Here is a 22083-nt window from a genome sequence, read left to right on the forward strand (position 1 = left end):
GGCTCACCTGGCCAACTAATTATCACAGGTGTCTGAGATTGATTTCAGTGATCCAAAGAACCCTGAGACACAATACCATCCATGAGTTTAATTGAAAAACAAAAAATTTAATCTTTATGACACTTAAATACAATTTGCATAATAATTTGGAACGCAGTGTATTGCGATTTTTTTAAAAAAAATTTAAGGATGCATTATTTTCCACCAGATGACTTCAGTGGCTCTACTTGGTGAGAATTTATTCTTTTTTTTTTTCATCTTAGCTCTTTAGAAACTACCGTTATATTATTTGGCGCTACGGATTCTTCATATCCAGGTCAATTCACACACTTGTGAGTACAGCATATAAGAGGAGAGACACATTTTGTTGGTCAGTCATTAAAAGGGAAGCAAGTTTTACTCGCATCACTCAGCAATTTAAATGTGCATGCTTAATTTAATTAGGGCAAGCCACATCGCAAGCTCCGCGATGTAAATTTTGCACACGTGTGCATCGCGATGCTGATGCTTAAAAGATACAGGCCTATCGTTCAGGCCTAATATTTACCCTTTACAGCAGGCACATCCTGACAGCTGAGAATATTACTGTCAGGTATTGTCCCCCCTCTATTAAATATGAAAGGAGGCTGAAAACCACAGGACATGCCTGTTCTGATGATACAAGTCAGCGATCCTGAAATGTGTGTTTCTCTACTATAATACACATTCTAACATCTTGGAGGCGACGTCTTTCCACATATGGGCTTCCTTCGCCTTTCAAACGGGGCAAAGCACTGTGGGAAACAGTAGGAAAGACACAGCCCGAGGGGGAACCGGGATCTGACACAACACCAGAGGGAGAAGCAGGTCCATGGAGCTGTGCGCCGAAAAAACAAGCGTGTCGCACTGAATGCGCGCCGAGTCTGAACCTTCAACACTCATCTCTTCTTCATTGGACAGGACAGTCTACTAGGATAACCTTACAAAAACTTAGCGATTCAACCTGCAGTGGTTAAAAGACTTTCCTTGGCTTGTGTACGATCAGGCCAAAAAAGCAATGTTTTGTAAGTACTGTTTGGGGGCCTACTGTATCACAAAAGAGGAGCTGCCCTTCACCAAATTTGGCCCATTATAATGCTCCACAAGAAGAACGGCATAAATGTCAGCGCAACATATGACAATCATGTGCGCTGTGCTGAAATGATAGGGCAAATAGCGGACAAAATGAAAAGTGAATTGCTACTAAAGTGAAGGACACGCATTATCTGTCCATTATGATTGATGGAGACACGGAGTGAGAGTGCGAGGTACGTTTGGCTCATTGAAGATGGGAAACCAGTGAATAAACTTGACAGACAGCAAGAAGACTGATGTGCATTGAAACATTCAACACTGTTAATTTTTCATGTTTAAATGTGAAAGAACCAATTTAATTGCTGTTCAACAATATATAACTGCATTTCTGATCAATATCAAATTAATTTCACCAATAAACATGTTTACTAACTGTCCACCTGGGTGTGTTACAAAATGTTTCTTTGTGCTACTAAAATTTTTAACTTGCTAGCACCAGTGCTACCACCTAAAAAAGTAAGCGTACAGCCCTGCTGCATCACATTATCACATGCCTTTGACTTTGTTATGATGTTAGAGCAGGAAAAATATAAATTATATATATATATATATATATACACATCAACACCTATAAAAGGCATAGGTTTCAAACCAAGTACGAGACCTCGTGTTGAGTTGGAGGAGAAAGAGGGAGAAACTTAAACAGAGCTAGTAGACCTTCATGACTCAACATATAACCCTGGTGACTATGTTATTACAGAGGAATCTGAGCAAAAATGTATTCTTTTAGCTTAGTTTTACCCTCAGCAAAGGTTGTAAAACAGACCCCATATACAGTAATTTGAAAATTATTTTATTTTTCTTACCAACATTTTTTTTTTTTTAATTCATTTATTTTTTTTTATCAGGGACCATGCACAGAGAGCATTGGACTCAACAGAGTAAAGATGCACTGCACCAGATTATAGCTTTTTAGCTAGTTTCCATCTGCAGTCCCTGAGGCAGGCAAAAGAAGAAATAACGAGAAAAATTAAAATATTACAAAGAGACATATAAAAAGACAGACTGAAACGGTACAAGAAAATAGAGTGCATTGAAATCCATGGGACAACGCACACACAGCGTCCATCGTGCGAGTGCTCACAGTTCCAGAAAACAGTCATACAAGGTGCACATGCCCATAAAGAGCGCACAGTGCAATTAAGCAGATAGAACACCCACATGTCTTATTTGGTCTTCATGTAATCTGTACATAAAGTGCATGGTGCAAGATGAAAACAAAATAATCACAGCACAACATAATCATCATCAGATAAAAGGTATGAAATGGTTGTGGCAATACTTGAAATATATACAAGAAAGGTGGATTCAGGGAAACAATTAAATAAAAAACACAAGGAACTCAATATTTGAATTCAGTATTTTACAGACTGTAGATGACCTGATGAGGCCCTTCTTGCCCAAAATCTCCATCCCAAAGGACCTGGCATCCCAGTATGAGAGACCATAAAAGGAGGAAGTGGTTGCCTTAGACGTCTCTCACTTTAGCCAAGGGGCAGCACGATGGCCAACGCAGTGACCAGCCAGAACAGGAAACTTGTGGTGTATCGGTAGTACAACACAGGATGGGATAGACGCCTGAATGGCAAGAATTGGACACTATTAGTGTTGCAGATAAAATGCTACTGTGTTTATATTTATACATCTATAGTACATGTTTTGTAGTTTTTGTTTTTTACATTTGCTGATAATAAAGTTCTTATGACAAAATACTTATTTGTCATTTCTCTATGTGTGTTTTTTTTTTTTTTTGTATAATGAAACCGAAGTGTTCAGAATTGAGTTTACACAGTTGTATCTCATTACATGTCATAAAAACATACTCTTCTTCAGTTCTGTGCCATAAGGGTCCATAGTCATACGTGTAAATGTTGTGGATGTTCTGTGGGGTATATGGATTCAAACAGTCAGGCTCCAGGCCTGGATGGTGTATCAAGCATGTAGGATGAACTGGAACCTGGTCAATTACCCCAAAACTAATAGGAAAAAAAAGACACAAGGCATACTGTTTAATAAGTAAGCAAATATAGGATCAAGAGTCAACATCACTGCATAAAACAAATACTGATCCAGGAAGCAACAGTATTTTTCTATGAAACTTTGATTTCATATAAATGATGTGGAGAAACTGTGATACATTGGTACATTGTACATATTGTAGATTACAAACACAAGGTGAAGATGATTATAAAATGCAGCTACATTTTAGTAGAATGGTTTCAGTAAACATGACAGCTAAGACATCTGAATGTACCAGTTATTTCTATTATGTTTTTGTATAATACAGAAATCTGTCATCTCAATCTGCTGTGGTAAAATTGATGAATTCACGGGTTAAAACTTTTGTGGTTTTAACGGGGAATGTGGTAGTAGCAGAATTTATAATACCTTTGGTATTATTACCCAACACATGCTACTTAGTCTGATAACAGATAAGGCTGCTTAGATTAAAAGAATTTATTCTTTACACCACATCATGTAACAGCTGAATGCTGCTGTTGGTGTTTCCACGTTATGTAGTAACTGACTATATTCTTAGAAACCTTTTGGATTCTGCAGCAGATGTTTCCAACTTTATTTAGTCAGAGGGCAGACATACAGTTATTACCATAACGTCAGATAAGTTACAGTTATAATGTTACAGCTGAAATATAAGACGGCTACAAAATAAAAACTTACCACTGAGGAGAAAAGTCCAGCTCCAGTGTTTGTTTCGAAGCGGAGTCTGTCGGCTTGTGTTTCTTCACTCAAATTGATGAGGAGGAACAGACGCCATTTTTAGCTTAGCCTCTGTTGTTGTTTTGAGGCAGCCTCTGGAGGTGAAGTCATATAAGGTAAGGGGCGTGATATTTCCGACACGCTCTAAGCGTTGCACCAATCAGAGCAGACTGAGCAAGCTGACCAATCAGAGCAGACCGGGCTGCTGGGGAGGCGAGACATATCATCATCTGCCGAAGCAGTGAGCAGTACAAGACAAATAATGTATGTATTGAACATTAAATAGACTTGCACCGATTACAATTTTTTGGGCCGATACCGATTTCCGATTTGCAGAGTGTTTGGATGGCCGATTCCAATTTTGGCCAATTCCGATTTCATTTTTTTCAAACCACTTTACAGCACACAAGATACTGCAATATTTTCTGTCTTTGCTTTATTAGAACATTTTAACCAAGATACAACCAGCTTTCAATAATTATCTCAAACAAACAAACAAAAACAGTGACATGTTTATTAACCTGTTATTAACTTCAGGTACAGTATTAAAATAAATAAGTAAAAAAAGGCATACATAAGTAAAAACATAGATAAATAAAATAATAATTCTTGGTGTATAGCATTTGTGGGTAATTTCTTGAATAGACAAAAAAGTAAGTCGCCAGTAAGTGCGCGGACACGCGCATCTTCGGCACACGGACACGCGCCTCATCAGTTTCAAGCGGCACAGTGCAGCAGTAAGAGCTCTGCAGTTCAGTTTAACACGGACAGTTAACAACTTTCTTCTTCTCTCTTTTGATGTATGTGCGTGAATGATTAAGGTGAGAAGCGCCCATGTTTTACTTCCTCACATCGCCCAAGCTGTGAGTTGCACATGTGCGTGTGTGTGCGCTGCTGATGTTACACGATGTCAATCATGCGGCCTGTTGGGAATTTGACCGGCGTTTTAATTCGGCATATTTTAGACTGACCGGCCGGTCACAGGTCATGGCCAATCACATGAAAACCGGCCCGATTCCGAGCACTGCCGATAAATCGGTGCAAGTCTAACATTAATGCACACAAATCTATTCCAATAGATCCCAATATTACATACTTATATGAATATGACCCTGAAAAAAGCATAGTAGGTCTCCTTTAGTGCACCAGAGCTGGATGACCCACCTGCTGGTTCCCGGTGTGCTGATCAGCTACAACAGCACCAGAGAGAGAGTTATGCATAAGAAGGGGACTGTGTGCTGGTGTTGTTCTGCAGTTGTAGAGCAATGGTAATGGAAAACACATTCAGCATATATTAACATCACCAAGTTGTGCTGATGACTGGTACAAGGAAAAAAAAAAACTCTTATCCCTGCTACTTTCAAGCAGCCTTAACACGCAACAGCAAAATGGGATTCGGTGTAGACGTTGCAGATGTATTAATAGAAACATACTGAATATGATAACGCACAGTGCGGCATGACCCAGATGTGCTGATCACTGGCACCCTTCTATAATGTAGTCTGTAATGACATGACAAGATATAACAACCTCAACAAAATAACCAATAACCACCAGATGATATTTTTCCTGGTGGTGTACTGGTGGAAGTGGAGCGCAATGTGGTATGGTATAGTAAAGCCTTATGTGACATTGTAAATGTAATAATATTTCCTGAAATCCTGTTGGTAATGTGTTATATTACTTTGTTATTGCTAAAACATAATACATTACTGTAACGTGTTACTTTTGTCACTCATTACATTAATTCAACACCAGCTCAATAGGGTTTGCGGAGCTAAACAAAATCGATGTGGAGTCCAAATTGGGCTATGAGAAGACAAACACTAAGCGGAAGAAAGTGAATGGTTAGTGACAGACATAACCAACCAACTGGGTCATCAGATATATCCACTGGGGATGAACCCAGCATTGCTACACATTCCTTTGGTCATGTTTTGGTTAATTATAATCCTTACGAATTTAATCTGTTTGTTTACTGGAGGTACAGCCGAGTGCATGTGTGCTGTGTTGGAGCATTTGAGGAAAATGATGAGATTGAATGGTATAATTGCTATTCACAAGTGCCCAGTGTGGAATAACAGCTACAATAATTGATTATAACATAATGCTAATGTGGATATGGTACAACGAATCTTATATGTTTTTTTTTTTCCTGAATAATATTTTTTCACATTTCCAACTGCAAAGCACACACACAAACACATAACTGTACACTGTGCACTCACACAAACACACTGCAATAATAGCTTGCAACCACACACACGCACACAAACACACACACACACACACACATCCTCCGTCCTCCTCCTGTGTTCAGCCCAGTATATCCNACACACACACACACAGCCACACACACAGCCACACACACCAAGTACTCACGGAGCTGGTGAATGTCTCTCCAGCCCCTGCTGGCAGGACAGGCAGTGATGGTAACCAATGGACATGAGTTTCCAGCCAAACTGCCACAAAGAATCTGCTGCTGGAAAAACACTTTGGTGGGATCCACTGATTTCTTCAGGACCTTCAGATGAGCCTGACAGACAATAAATGGACAACTGAGTGGTCATGGTCATGGACATAGAAGTCCTGATGCCTATGCAGTGCAATCATGTACAGCACCATGTTTTCCTTTGGAATGCCTCTTTACTCCAGCAGATAGCATTTGAAATAAACCAGGGACAGTGAGCTTAACTTTCATCTCACTCAGGTTGTTTGAAGGTATTAAAATCTTAATGGATGAACAGTGTCACCTGTCTCATGATGGTTAAATCGTACTCATTTGCTGTATCACATATATTCTGGAGGAAATAAGATGGTGCCCGAAAGATATGTTTATAAACATCCCGGGGACCGTTTGCAGTGACCATATCTGCAGAAAAAATGTCATTTGCCAACATATTTACTTTATCTTCGTACCATCACCATTTGTGGCAACTAAAGCACTATCCTTCATAGTTTTAATCCAGTTTTAGTCCAGGAAAATTCAAAATGTTTTAGTCAATGAAAATTAGTGAGACTGTAGTTAACTTTTAGTCATTGTGTTTTCTTTGTTTTTTTTTTTTGTTTTTTTTTTTATCTTTAAACTAATCCAGTAAGGCTATTTTTTTCTACAACTACAAAATATTTCTACAAGCTTACAAACTGTCATTTTTCCAGCAGTGTTTGACAGGTTTAAGGGGTGAGCACACACTTACTGATCATCATTTGAAAAGCTCAACATCTCTGTATTTATGCTCTCAAAAACTTTGACACCACAAATAACTAATCTGTGACAACTAGTATTTATACCCAAGTTCATTGTAAACTTTGACTTCTCAATCTCATTGTTAAGAGGCAGAAAAATAACTTCATTAAAGCCTGAATTCTTTCTTAAACTGAAACATGTTAGTCTGGAGATTTAAACTTGTGTCCTCTCACAGAGTTGGTGATTAAAACTAAACTTTCATCTCTGTCAGAGAAAACTGATCTGAGTTCAGACTGTTTACGTACAGCACAGCTACACTCACAGATAACTGAGCCTCCTACCTGCCTGTCAAACCACATCAAACCATAAACCTTCTCTAGTCTGGACTGAGTGGAGTCCTGCAGGGATCAGCTGTGAGGTCCAGCTGCCAGTGGCTACTTGCTCCACTGCCGTTCAGCAGCTAACAAGCGGAGCTTACTGCTGACAGCCACCACTGCCTTTCCATGCCATGTGACATGGAAGTGTGCCATCTTGACATTGAGCGAGAGCCAGGGTATACCCTGGACATGTCGCCAGACTATCAGGACACTTCATCTATGAATCGATTCACTAAATTTCACACTAGTGGGTTCTCCTTGAACTTTAACTTAAGTTAATAAACCTGGCTCACTTTTAAATGGGTAAATTGCCATGGTAACCTGTGCTACACAGATTAAATTTTCCTATTACATCACTGGAAAAAAAATGAGTCATCATCCCTACTGGATACTGAGAGTGAGAAAAGTACAGAGTATACGGTATGGTTACAGGCAGAGTTGGGTAAGGGTTATTTTAAAGTAATCAAAGTACTTTACGGCGTTACTTTTTTTTTTTAAAGTAACCAGTTACTTTACTGCATTACTCTCTGCGTAAGGTAACTCAAGTACTTTTAATGTACTTTTGAGTATTCTACATTTCCTATTGGGCAATGGACCACAGGGCACTAAGCCTACATTTTTTTGTCTCCAAAATTAAAATTATGGACCACTTGCCCTTCACTGAGATCCAATTCTCCCATCACAGCTGTCACTCTGACCAGTAGAAACACAGAACGATCTGTTGCCGTAGACAACTGTATGACAACAACACCCCAGCGTTTTTAATATTTCCTCTAGGAATGTTACCACACAGAGCAAAAGGGGGAAATGATGGTGTGAAACAGCAGAGGCACTTTATCAACCCGGTGAGTAACGTTACTGTCATTAGCATCAAGCTAGCAAACAATGTTACATCCTCATGGAAACGGACATAAAGTAATAACATTAATAAATAGTGCTGGGGCTTTTACTCACCACAACTGCAGAGGCTACCAGCTTCATTTGAAACAGACTACATTATAGATGGTCCGTTATTTATTAATCCCTCTGTGTTTTTATATTCTTACTTTTTATCCGCTCCCATTGTCTTGATAAAGTTAACACATTGCGCCGTCATTTCAAACTCAACACTTCCTGAATTTCTTTCAAATTAAAAGCCCCTTCTAACTTCGGCTGAGAGAATCCCTCCATTTTCTTTTTTTTTTTTTAAAGATATTTTCTTGGCCATTTTGCCTTTATTGGACAGGACAGGTAAGTGTGAGGGGAGAGAGAGGGGGGATGACACACAGCAAAGGGCCACAGGCTGGATTCGAACCCGGGCCGCTGCGGCAACAGCCTTGTACATGGGGCGCCTGCTCTACCACTAAGCCACCGGCACCCCAATCCCTCCATTTTCTAAATAGGTTTAAATTGTAAAACATTTGTAGGAACTTGGTTGTGGAGGATTCAGTAGCTTGAATGTTTATGTACTGCACTTCAAATGTAGCTCCTGCCATCTGCTGACACTTTTAGGTGACTACAACATTTCGGCTGGCACATGAACAGACATAGTGACTCAAATAATAGTAAAAGTAATACAAATAGGACAAGAATAACCTGATGACATCACACACGTCGTGAAAGACGACCAGGGATAATTGGTGACTACCATCGTGTAGTGTGTCGTGTCTGTCAGCCAAGTCACGGTACAATTTTATGACTCCACAATCGTGTAATGTGACAGTGACTTTCAGAACGGGCAAAAAAGTCGTGTAGTGTGTACCAGGCATAATGCAAGTCCTCCTGAGTCTGATCTGTCTGTCAGTGAGTCCTCCTTCACCTTTTTTTTTAGACTCCACCGTAGACAATGACAGCATTTCTTCTACCACGTAGCTAGCCACAAGCTTCGTGGCTTCTTTTGGACTGATAAGTTAAACGTTATCTCCGTTATTAGAACCAAAAGACAGTCATTGTTGTTTCGGAGCTGAAGGACCAGCGTTCTAAAAGTAACGGAAGTAAATGATGGCTTGTTTGAAAATGTACTCAAGTATTTGATTACTCAAACAGCAAACTAATGCGTTAGGTTACTCGTTACTGCAAAAAGTAATCAAAGTACTCTAACATGATACTTTGTAATGCATTATACCCAACTCTTGTTACAGGAATAAAGAGCAATACTATAGATACATGCATTACGGCCAGCCATATTTTTCATTGTGTATCTTTTCTTGTGTATGGCCACAGGGATGTTTCAGTAGAGTGACAGCTATAGCTTTTTGTGAAGATCTTTGTGTTCCCTCCAGGCAAGATTAGGGGACTTGGCGTGCTTAATGCCATGATGCCGAGGATGCTGCCAGCCACTCGCTTTCCTCCCCAGACTTCTGCTCATTGAAACACTTTGTTCTTTGTGTGTATTTGTGCTTCGTACAGTGAGCCGTTTCATTATTTCAACCGTGTTGCTGAATGCCGGGTGGGCCATTGTTAGCACCCAGCCGTATTGTTTGTTGTTTAGTCTTTGTTGTTAGCTTTACGCTAGCTAATTGTGCTTGTATACCTATTGTAAATAGCTTTGCACTTTAGATTACTTAGCAAAAAGCCTTAGGGGTGAACTGACATTTTTGGAACCTTTTTGCTCCTGTTTTTATTTAGTTTAGGGAGTTAGGTGGGTTTTGTTTGTTGTTTTGGCCATGGTTCACCCTGAGGTCCTTGCTTCCTACTGTGCACTAATTTCTTGTATCACCTGCGTTTAACAGAAAAACCGAAAATAAATGGTCTTAACAGACGTCATTTTGACAGAAAAACAGTTTTTTTGTTGTTTTATTTTTGGAATAGCTCATATCAGTGAATAAAGTGATCCTTTTAAGACACATTGTTTATGTATTTTGCATTGTATTTGTCATCAGGACTCAAACTATCCTCCATTTCTGAAGAATCTCCAGAAACCAGCATGCTGAAAACTTCAAGACATTAATATTCTGTGTACATAATCAATAGGATGTATTATATTATATATTATTGCATCATGAGAAAATCAAGTTAGAAATAATATTTTCCTATTTAAACAGTATTTCGCTATTCATTTCTGGTGACATTTAGATCCACTGTCCATTCCAATGGACGAATATTAAAAGAAAAGAAAAAAGTCCTGAGTAAGCCATACATGTTTCATATGACATGTAGAAGTAATAACACGTCATGTTTACTTTAAACACAGTTTAAACACAAATTATGTACTTAAACAATATGATTAATACATTGAAGTGTGTATGATATGATATGCACATATAATTTGGAACACTGGTTGGCTTATCAACATCACATCAAATAAGTCTGTGCATGTGGTTTGACTCAGATGACAGTGATCACAGATGTAGACACTCCAGAAAAGTTATGTCCATTGGAATGGGTGGAGGATCTGGATCAACAGAGATTACTGTTTGCAACACTGACAGCCCGACAAATGTCAGTTGGAGTTGCATATGAACCTTTTTTTTCAAATTGGCTTTACTTACTCATTGTTTGGGCTCCCTAAGACCACACTGTAGTATGTTTCAAAATAATAACAATTTGCAAAAGAATGTCTAATTTCATGATAGTGATAATGCACTGAAGTGTTAATCATTCAATGTTTGATGAAGGTGACAAACCTGACCACAAATCTATATATTATATTATAATGTACACTGTCTTGTATCGTGTTTGGAGGTGCTGCATAAAACGTTCTGTCAACACCCATTTCATAAACGGAGCAGATGAAAATCTTTTGCATTTAACAGCCAACAGGAGTAATGAGTCACAAGTACCTTCAGAGCAGAGTATGTGTAGGGATAATGGTAGGCCAGGTAGCACACATCCTCATTGTGTTCGAAGGTGATGGTAAAGGTCAAAGTATAAAAGGTTGTTCTCCTTTTGCACTGGGCCGGACAAAAGTTGTTTCTGAAGGAGAAAATACAGGGAGTTACAAAGTTACATATACGTTATATTATATGTAGGGATCAAATTGCCATCTTAACTTTTTACTTTCTATAAATCTTTCCAAGGACTGAGCCCCATCTCTGCAGTCTGATAAAGTCACACTCTGTGTTATTGTTTTGCCAGCATCTCTTAAAGTATTGCTATTTGGTCTGCAACTAAAAAAAATTACATTATATGTGTGCATTTCATTCATACCTGTAATAACAAATTTCAGTCCCAGTCCTGACCCAGTGGGGTCTACCTTCCAGAGCTTCCTTTACTGAGTACAGCACCGGCTGCATTCCTGCAGCACACACACACACACACACACACACACACACACACACACACACACACACACACACACACACCATCAGGAGCAAGTTGAGATTCAGTATTTTGCCCAAGGACACTGATGTTCTGATAAGTGGGTGACCCGCTATACCTCCTGAGCCACAGCCACCTGATATAATGCATGCTGGATATAGTTTAGACTTTAGAGTTCATTTTTGCACAATTAAAAGCCAAAAAATGCAAGAAAAATGAATAAGGAAATACAATGCAGGGAGAGGCAAAAAACCCAGAGTACTTATTTGAAGCCTCCACCTAATACAATTTTCACAAAGATATTAAGAACTCAAAGTACCAAAAGATGAAGAGCAATACATGAAATAATGCAAGTGGTAACAAACTACTAATAGCAAAATATGTTTGGTTGAAAGTCGTTGTTGGGAACATAGATTCGGGCTTCACACGGAGGCACCAAAAATGTTAGGATTTAAATTCGGGCTTCACACGGCGGCACCAAATATTTTGGGGTCAACACATTAGGTCTCACCAAGGGACACCAAAGGTATGATTCCAAAGAATTATATTTATTCACAAACTGGCAAAGCAAACCAAAACACACAAATTCTAACTAACTATATACAAGCTTGGTGTGTATATGTGTGTGTGTGTGTGTGTGTGTGTGTAAGAGAGAAAAGAGAAGGACAATGCCGTTTGGCCTACAAAACAAAATGGCTGACAACAGAGAACTACCAAAATGGCCGAATCAAAGCTGGCATCAGATCGGGGGAGGTGTTTGTCTGACCATGTGGTCAGGACAAAGACAAAGGAAAAGAAGCGGGAACTTTGAGATGCCTGTTTGGGTGTAGCCGTGTTGAAAGCCTATTTGTTAATGAGTCTGTGTCAATGTGACGTGTGTTGCAAACGGTCTGGATTAATGCAGAGATTGTTTAGTTGGGTGCAAGAATCTGTTTGTGAATAGTATTAGCAAACTAAACACTTAGCTTTGGCAAAGCCAACTAATCAATGACCTAACTGCAAACTATCACAACAATAACTCAATGACAGCATTAAATCACATACAACAAGTTAAACAGTCTTGCTTAGCCTGTAAAGCTGTGATGAGCTATGCCCAGTTGTTACGTTACCGACCCTTGAATGGATGGGAGAAAGAGTCACTTGGTGGTGTGCTGCTTTGTTAGCCGGCAGAAGAAGGCTGAGAAGAACTGTGGTTTCAGCTGCAGTCTTTGTTGTGTCCTTTGTTCCAAAGGTGAAACTCCGAGGAAGCTGGTCACTCAGGGTTTAGCAGAGTTAGACGCTGGGTGCTAATTCACTTGGATCAAGTGCCCTCCCTTTAGTGGTTTGGGCTATGGAGCAAGGGTCTGGGCCTCTGTGCTGCTCCAGGCCAAGCCAGAAAGAGGTGTGAGCTGCTCAGCAGCTGGAGCAAGAGAGAGAAGGCTTGGAGGGAGCAGACCTTCTACAGGGTTTGGTGACATCACAGAGAGGCATGTCACTGTAACAGTACTGTCCAATCAAGTTGTGAGACTTGTGTCTCACTGAGGTGTGAGGTGAGACCTCCTGGAGATGGGTGTCAAATAGCTGTCTTTGTGTGGAGAACAAAGAGCATGCAGAGGAAAAAGCCTTTAAATGTCCAGTGATGATTTTACCAAATGATAAATCATCTGTGGTCCTGTGAATCCCAACATCGTTGTTAGTGTAATTAGGCAGGCGCGCGTGCGAAGGTCAAAATTTAGCTGGCATGATTGAGTGTAACAGCCAGTTCATTACTGGTGTAAACTATGAACCAACACAAAAATGACAATAAGCAGCATAAACCACCATGTTGTGAGAAGACACATTATAATCACCGATATAAAGTCACATTTGCCTTTTGGAACATAAAACAGCAAATTTAAATACAAACTACAAATTACTCAGTCCAGCACTTGGCATAATGGGAAATGTGGGTGTCACTACTGTAGGGAATCTACTGGGTCTTATAAAAAAGCAGTACTATTTGTATTGTATCTATAACAATATTATGTGTCAAACGGGGACACCAGAATGTTGTGATCTAGGCACCAGTGCTATGTTTTACATGGCGGCAGCATTTGTTGGGACTTAAGCCTTAACACGGGTCTGACCTTGTAATAGATCTCAAATTAAAGAATCAAATTGGCTATCTGAAATGATTAATAATAATTATTAATCATGTTAAATAATGTAACTTAATTTATATTAAATCACCTCATGGGGCACCATTCCCAAGAAGGGAAGAATGATAGCCAATTAGTGGTATGAGTCTCAAAAAGTTTACTAAACTATCAATTTGGAATTTAGATTAATAATTAAATAAATATTACCCAAATTACTACATTAATAGTAAAGCCTGAAGGATTTTGGAGTTCTTAACATAGCAGAGATTGACTATTTATTTACTCTTGTGCAACATTAACAGACAGCAGGTATGTTTCCAAAAACATATTTATTTATAAAGGAAGCAAAACAAAACGAAACACACAAATTCTAACTAACTAACTAACAATATACAAGCGTGTGTGTGTGTGTGTGTGTGTGTGTGTGTGCGCGCGTGTGTGAAGGGGATAATAGTTTATACTGTGTCGACCCTTGAGCAACAGTAAAAATGCATCACAATGAGGGAAACAAATTAAAACTTGGACAATAATACAACAGGAGGAAAACCCATTACAAAACAGCAGTTAAATGTTTTTTCAAGCATCTTTTGTAATACTTTATAGAGATACAGGTTTTTACCAGGTGGACAAAAATCATTCCATAGTTTAGTTCCCCTAAATCTTATTGAATTTGACCTCTACAAGTCAGAAATTTGGCAAGATGAAGATCTGATGATTTAAGCATGAATGTAGTCATGAATTAGATATAAAATAAGTTGTGATTCCTCATTTCAGCTGCTAAATATCTACTGTATGTTTAAAATGGTAAATGGACCTGCACTTGGATAGCGCCTTTCTAGTCATCTGACCACTACACTACAAGTCACATTCACCCATTCACGCATACATTCACACACTGGTGGCCGAGCCTACCATACTAGGTGCAATGACCTATAATGCAGCTACTGCTTTTTAAACACAGTCACACTCCAATGGAACAGCCATTGGGAGCAATTTGGAGTTCAGTAGCCTATAGTGCTCAAGGACACTTCGACATGCTGACTGTAGGAGCCGGGGATCTAACTGCTGACCTTCCGATGAGTGGACGACCCGCTCTACCTCAATCAATCAATCAATCAATCAATCAATTTTATTTATAAATCCCAATATCACAAATCACAATTTGCCTCAGAGGGCTTTAAAGCATACAATATCCCTGTGTCCTTTGGACCCTCACAACGGATACGGAAAAACTCCCCCCCCAAAAAAACATTTAATAGGGGAAAAAAATGGTAGAAACTTCAGGAAGAGCAAATAAGGAGGGATCCATCTTACAGGATGGATCCCTCCTTAGTTAGACGTGCAATAGATGTCGTACACAACAGATCAACATAAATTTACAGTGATCCATATGACAAAATGAATGAATGAAAATGAAAGCTCCCAAACCCCCAGCCTTCTCAATACCCCCCACCATTCTCCAGGCCCACTTATCCCTCCAAAGTCCTCAGACCTCTCTGCTGACCACAAGTGTAACAACAGACCCAGCAAATCTACACACAAAGAAATATTGTTTCTCTGTGACTCCAATGGGAAACGCATCAATATGGCACGTCTGTTCCCAGAGAAGAAATCTGTGAAACTTTGGAGCCCCACCACAGAGAAGGCCATAGAACACCTGTCCAGTAGAGAGTTTACAGGTGTAGAACATATCCTCATCCATACTGGCTCAAACGATCTCACCAGAAGAAATGATGATTTCCCACAGCACTATGGCAGCTGGCAAAAAGAGCCATCGAGAACTTTACGACTTCAAAAGTAATGATATCCACATTACTTCCTCGCTCAGACATTCCCCAAATCATTATTAACACTATTAACTCAGAGAACACCAGGAGCTGTACTCATCAGAGCTCTCACTTACATCTTAAAGCCACAGTGTGTAGGAATTTCTCCCATCTAACGTTGAAATCATATATTGTATTCAAACAGATGGCGCACTCTAGCGCCTCACTGTTTCAAACACGTATTGCAACAACTGTAGCCGCTGTGTACCAAAAAGCTATGATAACACTGATGAAACCATGTCATCCGATACTACATGGAGTATTCATTCAGGCTCCTACACAGACACACGCGACGCGAGTTGACAAACCCCCTCCTCACCATGCTGGCTGTGTTTACAACGTAGGACTGTTGGGGCGGATGTAAATTGAAACAAACCAATCACGTCTTGTCCTTTGACAACTGACAAGTGGCTCAACCTCACACACCTCATCCCTCTCCTCGCATTACTGCGCCGCTAACAGCTGTTAGTGGCCAGCGGCACTACTGCCGCATAACAAAGTCCCACTCTTTGAGCATAATGCAGGATCATGTATTATGCAGCATCACGGGAGACGGAATCCTCGTCGCCAAGAAAGTGCAAAAGGGAATCAAAAAGGCAGCGTGACCGGCGAATTAAAAAAACAAGGGTCAGCATTGGGGTTGCCTTTCCCAGGTGGAGAGAGCTGCTGAAGGAGAAAGGTAATACAATCACAGGCCAGCGCTAACAGCGGCTAACAGCGGCTAACAGCTAACAGCGGCGCAGTGATGCGAGGAGAGGGATGAGGCTGTTAGCGACTGGCCGCTAACAGCGGCTAACAGCCAACAGCGGCGCTGGCCTGTGATTGCATTACCATTCTCCCTCAGCAGCTCTCTCTACCTGGGAAAGGCTACCCCGATGTGGGCCTTCGTTTTTTTAATTCGCCGGTCACGCTGCCTTTTCTATTCCCTTTTGCGCTTTCTTGGCGACAAGGATTCCATCTCCCATGATGCTGCATATGCATGATCCTGCATTATGCTCAAAGAGTGGGACTTTGTTTCAAATTTGCCAGGGTAGTAGCGAAGCGCCTCTTGCTCCTCTCCTTTGGCTCCTCAGTCACGCAGTGCTGGCCTGGCTCTCAACGAAAATGCCGAAGGCGGTGCTGTATGTCCCTTGCTGGCGGGTGTATTCTCAAGATGGCGAAACGTAATGGAACCCCACAGAACCCCAAATTCTCCTTTTACGAGAATAAGTCAGATTATTGGTGGAGGTAATAGTACACCAGTGATGACATATTTATGAATGCAGACATCAAATTTTACCAATAAACAACTGAAAATGTTACACAATGTCCCTTTAACGTATCTAAGACTGTGTGTATGTACTTTGCAAAAAGGGTGAATAATGCTAATAATCCTGATGTTGTTGTCCAAAATCAAAGAATTGAAGTAGTACAAAATTTTTAATATTTAGGAGTCATTCTTGACCCACAGCTTAATTTTAAACAACAGGTAAAGAAAATTGTGAACAGAATGAAATTTAACTTGTCCAATTTTAGATATATTAGACATAATTTAACCACAGAGACAGCTAAGCTATACTTCGATTCAATGATTGTATCACATATGCTATGTTGTATAACAAGCTGGTCAACATCATGCAAAACAATTCTAAAACCTATTGAGACAGTCTACAAACAAGCCTTAAAAGTACTTGATAAAAAACCCAAAATGTACCATCATTTTCACATTCTGAATAAGTATGACCAATTGAACTGGGAAAACATTGTAAAACACAATGATTCTGTACTTGTTTATAAAGTTCTGCATGGTCAAGCTCCACCACCATTACTAAATTTTGTCCAAAGAAACTCTAACAGATCAACTAGAGCTGGCTCAAGGGGTGACTGTAAAGTACCACTCAGGAAAACTACATTTTGTCAAGCAACATTCTCCTATCGTGCATCCCAAACATGGAACCTTTTACCGAGCACAATACGTGAATTACCAACTACAACATTATTTTCCAAACATCTTAAAGCATGGTTATTGGAAAACCAGATCTGTGAACATAATATCGTCTGAATTGTATGCTTGTTATCTGTTGTACAACCATTGTTATGTAACCATCTATAGTTTATGACTCTTGTCCTGTTTTGTCTTATTTTAAGAATGGAATGCAATCTATCACTTTATCATGGGCAATCAAGCATTTTAAAATCAAACACTTCAAGCACTTTATCTTGGACAGCCAGCAATAGCATCTTGCACTTTACCGGACATTCAAGCACTTAAAGCACTTTATTATGAACAGTTAGCTACAGCATTTTGCACTTTACCGGGCATTTTTGCAATAATAATCCAGTACTTGCATGCACAATTGCCACTTTATATGGACCTTCTGATATCCACAAAAATTCATGTCAGAAGGTCCACTTTATATGGACCTTATGATATGAATTTTTGTGGATTTTTTTATGGACCTTCTGATATAAATTCATATTAGGAAGTCCATAAAAAATCCACAAAAGTTCATATCAGAGGGTCCATATAAAGTGGAAATTGTGCATGCAAGTACTGGATTATTATTTTTGCAATAATATAAAAAAATAATAAAAAAATAATAATCCAGCACTTTCATGCACAATTGCCACTTTATATGGACCTTCTGATAATCCACATAAATTCATATCAGAAGGTCCATATAAAGTGGCAATTGTGCATGCAAGTACTGGATTATTATTTTTGCAATAATAATCCAGTACTTGCATGCACAATTGCCACTTTATATGGACCTTCTGATATGATTTTTTGTGGATTTTTTATGGACTTCCTAATATGAAATTTCAGCACATGCACTTTAAAACTGTACGGGCATTGGTGCAATAGAATTTCACGAACTATATAATGTTGCCCCCAGCTCAGATACACTGTCAGCTCTGTCATTATCATGTCTTGTTGTTGTTATGCCATGCCTTATTCTCCTCTGTTATACTTCTACTTGCTTTGATGTCCTGCCCTTTCTCTCTTCTTTCTCTCCCTGAACACCTACCTGTCAATGGGACAAGGGATGGAAATTAGCCGCTTGGCTACAATCTCTTACATATTTACATTGTTAATGTTCATTAATATGTTCTGTCCCATTTTTAAAAAAAAATAAATAAAAAAAATAAATAAATAAAAAATCTCCTTAATGTGAGTATAGCACAGCACGGCAGAAAAGTTATGATGATCACATCCATCTCAACCAGAACCACCAGCTGCACCAGGAGAACCACAGTGGCCAGCAGTCCCTCCAGCAACACCAGCGAGATCTTCCCCAACAGCACCAGAGAAATCTCCAGCAGAAGCAGCAACATCCCCACTATCAGCAGCGACACCGGGTCCAACAGCAGCAGCAACGTCACCACTTTCAGCAGCTACACCAGACCCAGCAGCAGCTCCCTAGACCACAGCTACATACACCCACACAGAGAGACTCCTACGCTGCTGTTGCTTCCAGAACAAAGGTTCCTTTAGAGGAAAATCAATTAAGACATTATCTACTCATTTCAAAGTAAATAGGTTAAACTGACCATTTGGTACATTTTAAACCTGCTCTAGTACAGTACAAACTTTAATTCATTTAGATTTGATTACATATTGAATACTTCGTTGTGAAGCACTACATTTTTTAAATGAGAGAATAGTATCTTTTTTGCTAAGCAGTTGGAATATCCAGGGATTGAACTCTTCCTCCTTTGGATTGGAGACTTCAAGTCCTGAATTTTTAGATAGTATAAATAACACTGATTTGATTATCTTACATGAAACATGGAGACATGATAACACTCCTTCAAACTGCCCAAGTAACTATAACGAACTAAATCTGCTCTCCTTAAAATATTCCCACATAAAAAATGGAAGATACTCTGGGGGAATAATTATTTGGTATAGACAGGAACATCACAATTATATATTACCAGTCAAAAAAGGGAAAACACATATCTGGCTAAAAATCAGCAGAGGACTTCTTGAAAACTGTAAAGATGTTTATCTGTGTGCTATCTATTTACCACCATATTACTCAGAAGATTATCTCCATGAAATTCAGAAGGAAATTCTTTACTTCCAGCCACACAGCTCTACATTGCTAATTGGAGACTTCAATGCCAGAACTGGCAGAGAAATGGATTTTATTGATACAGATGGCAATAATCATTTTGATGAATCCCCTCTATACCAACCCTTTGTTACAACACATAGGCATAGCTATGATAGTATAGTGAACAAGAGTGGAAAAGAAGTCTTACAAATGTGCAAAGCCCTGGGATTATACATTGTAAATGGTAGAACACGAGGAGACTCCCTGGGCACGTTTACCTACTGCTCTGTATTGGGAAATAGTGTCATTGATTATGCAATCACAGATATCTGTCCTGAAAATATAAATACATTCACAGTCTTGCCACAACGTCCCATATCAGACCACAATCAGATCACACTTTATCTGAAAAAAGCAGAGACCCATACCCCGAAACATGCCCCCGATGACAACCTGTTACCCCTCCCAAAACATTACAAGTGCACAGAGAAAAGTCTCACTGACTACGCCAATGCATTTAGCAACACCAATATACAAACCATGCTTGATAGTTTTCTGTATAAGCAATACCTGCTAAACAAAGATAGCATAAATTCGGCCACTAAAGATTTGAATCAGATATTTATGAAACTAGCAAAAGAGTCTAAAATGATAAGATCAAATGCCAAATCAAACAAAAAGCAAGCAAAAGAACAATGATTTGACAGTGAATGTTCCCTTTTCAGAAAGCATCTCAGAAACCTGTCAAACAAGAAACATAACGATCCTGAAAACCAAGAACTCCGCCATGAATACCACACAGCCCTTAAACATTTTAAGAAAATGATCAACTGAAAAAAGGCCAAATACAATGAAGATGAATTGATTCAAACTGAAAAGGCAATAGACCAAAATTCTTTTTGGAACCTGTGGAAAACATTGATTCAACCAATTCAACCAAAAATAAAGATAGCATTAAAATTCAGAATGGCAATATTTGGAAAAACTACTTCTCAAATTTATATCTAAATCCAGATGATGGTGGTTTAAACACACAGCAGATGTCCACAATTGACAAAATAAAATCATTAGAAATTGCAATAAAAGACAACCAAAATGCTTTGGATGGTCTAATTACGATTGAGGAGCTACAAGAAAAACTTGCTCATCTTAAAAATGGAAAGGCTTGTGGCATCGATGGTATCAGGACAGAAATGTTAAAACACAGTAGCAATAAACTTAAACTGGCTATACCAAAATTATTTAATTTAGTGTTAAAAAGTGGAATTTACCCTACAATTTGGAACAAAGGATTGATTACTCCTACCTTTAAAAATGGAGACAATCTAAATCCTAATAATTATAGGGGTATTTGTGTAAATTCTAATTTAGGGAAACTATTTTGTAGCATTCTAAATTCAAGAATACTGTCCTACCTGACTGATAGCAATGTATTAAGTAAATCACAAATTAGCTTTATACACAAACATAGAACAACAGATCACATTTTTACTATCCATACTCATAGTTCACATCCCTCTCAGCCAACCACAAACAGCCACAGCATCAGATAGGGAGTATATATTCAGTATCTGTCATCTTAGAAAAGTCAAAAGAAAAGAAACAGAGTGAGACTGCGAGAGAGAAAGAGAGAGCGCGCGTGCACGACAGAAACGCAACATTGATTTACAATTGTGGTGACCTCCTCCCAGGCTACCTTTGCATCATCAGCCTGTGGAGGTCTGCTCACAGTTCCGTGTATTCGGACACTGCAAGCTTGGACCTCCTGGACCAAAACATCAGCATCCTCCTGGGAGAAGTTTGGCCGTCTGACGCTGCTGCTCTCTTCTGCCATGGCGAATTGAGTAAACTCTGATTATGCCTTCGCACAGCGCATTTAAGGGCGAGGAAAGGGGCTCATTTGATTGGTGTAATGTGTGTAAAACCCACTCCACGCATTCTCTCCTCCCTCTTTCCAACTTGCGCAGGTAGGAGGGACGGAGGTGGGAAAGAGGAGTAGCCAAACTTGCAAAATCCGCCTGGCCACACCCAGTTGGCGAAGCGCAGGTGCACTGCGCCCCCGCCTCGCCCGGTCTGCGAAACTAGAGCCCTGAAACTCACTTCCTCACAAATTGTCCCAAATACAAAGAAATTAGAGAAGAATTAATTCCCAAATTTAAAGAAAAAATCCATGACTTCCTCACCCTCCAACAAGACAAAATCCTTCAAATCCTTCTGGGAGAAGACAGCTCCACTGTAGAACTGGCAGGAGAATATGTCATTGCATGTCACACATCAAGAAATGTTTCAGTGTAAGACTGTTTATCTCATTTATTTCTGATGTTACTATCACTATTCTCTTTATCACTTATTATTGTTTTATTGTTTATAATTTTACACACACACACACACACACACAAAAATACATGCACACACACACACACACACACACACACACACACACACACACACACACACACACACACA

General features: G+C 39.4%; 1 protein-coding gene across 1 annotated transcript in view; it reads right to left on the reverse strand.

The window, feature by feature from the left end:
• Window positions 1–22083, reverse strand: part of LOC126408049 (cytosolic carboxypeptidase 4) — a 663851-nt gene that overhangs the window by 149128 nt on the left and 492640 nt on the right. Inside the window, exons 18-20 of the mRNA XM_050073404.1 lie at window positions 11524–11611; window positions 11157–11289; window positions 6214–6367 (exon numbers count right to left, since the gene is read on the reverse strand). Of these exons, the coding sequence (XP_049929361.1) occupies window positions 6214–6367; window positions 11157–11289; window positions 11524–11611 (375 nt within the window). The remainder of the gene's footprint in view (window positions 1–6213; window positions 6368–11156; window positions 11290–11523; window positions 11612–22083) is intronic.

This window comes from Epinephelus moara, chromosome 20, assembly GCF_006386435.1.
Source record: "Epinephelus moara isolate mb chromosome 20, YSFRI_EMoa_1.0, whole genome shotgun sequence".
Classification (NCBI taxonomy): domain Eukaryota; kingdom Metazoa; phylum Chordata; class Actinopteri; order Perciformes; family Serranidae; genus Epinephelus; species Epinephelus moara.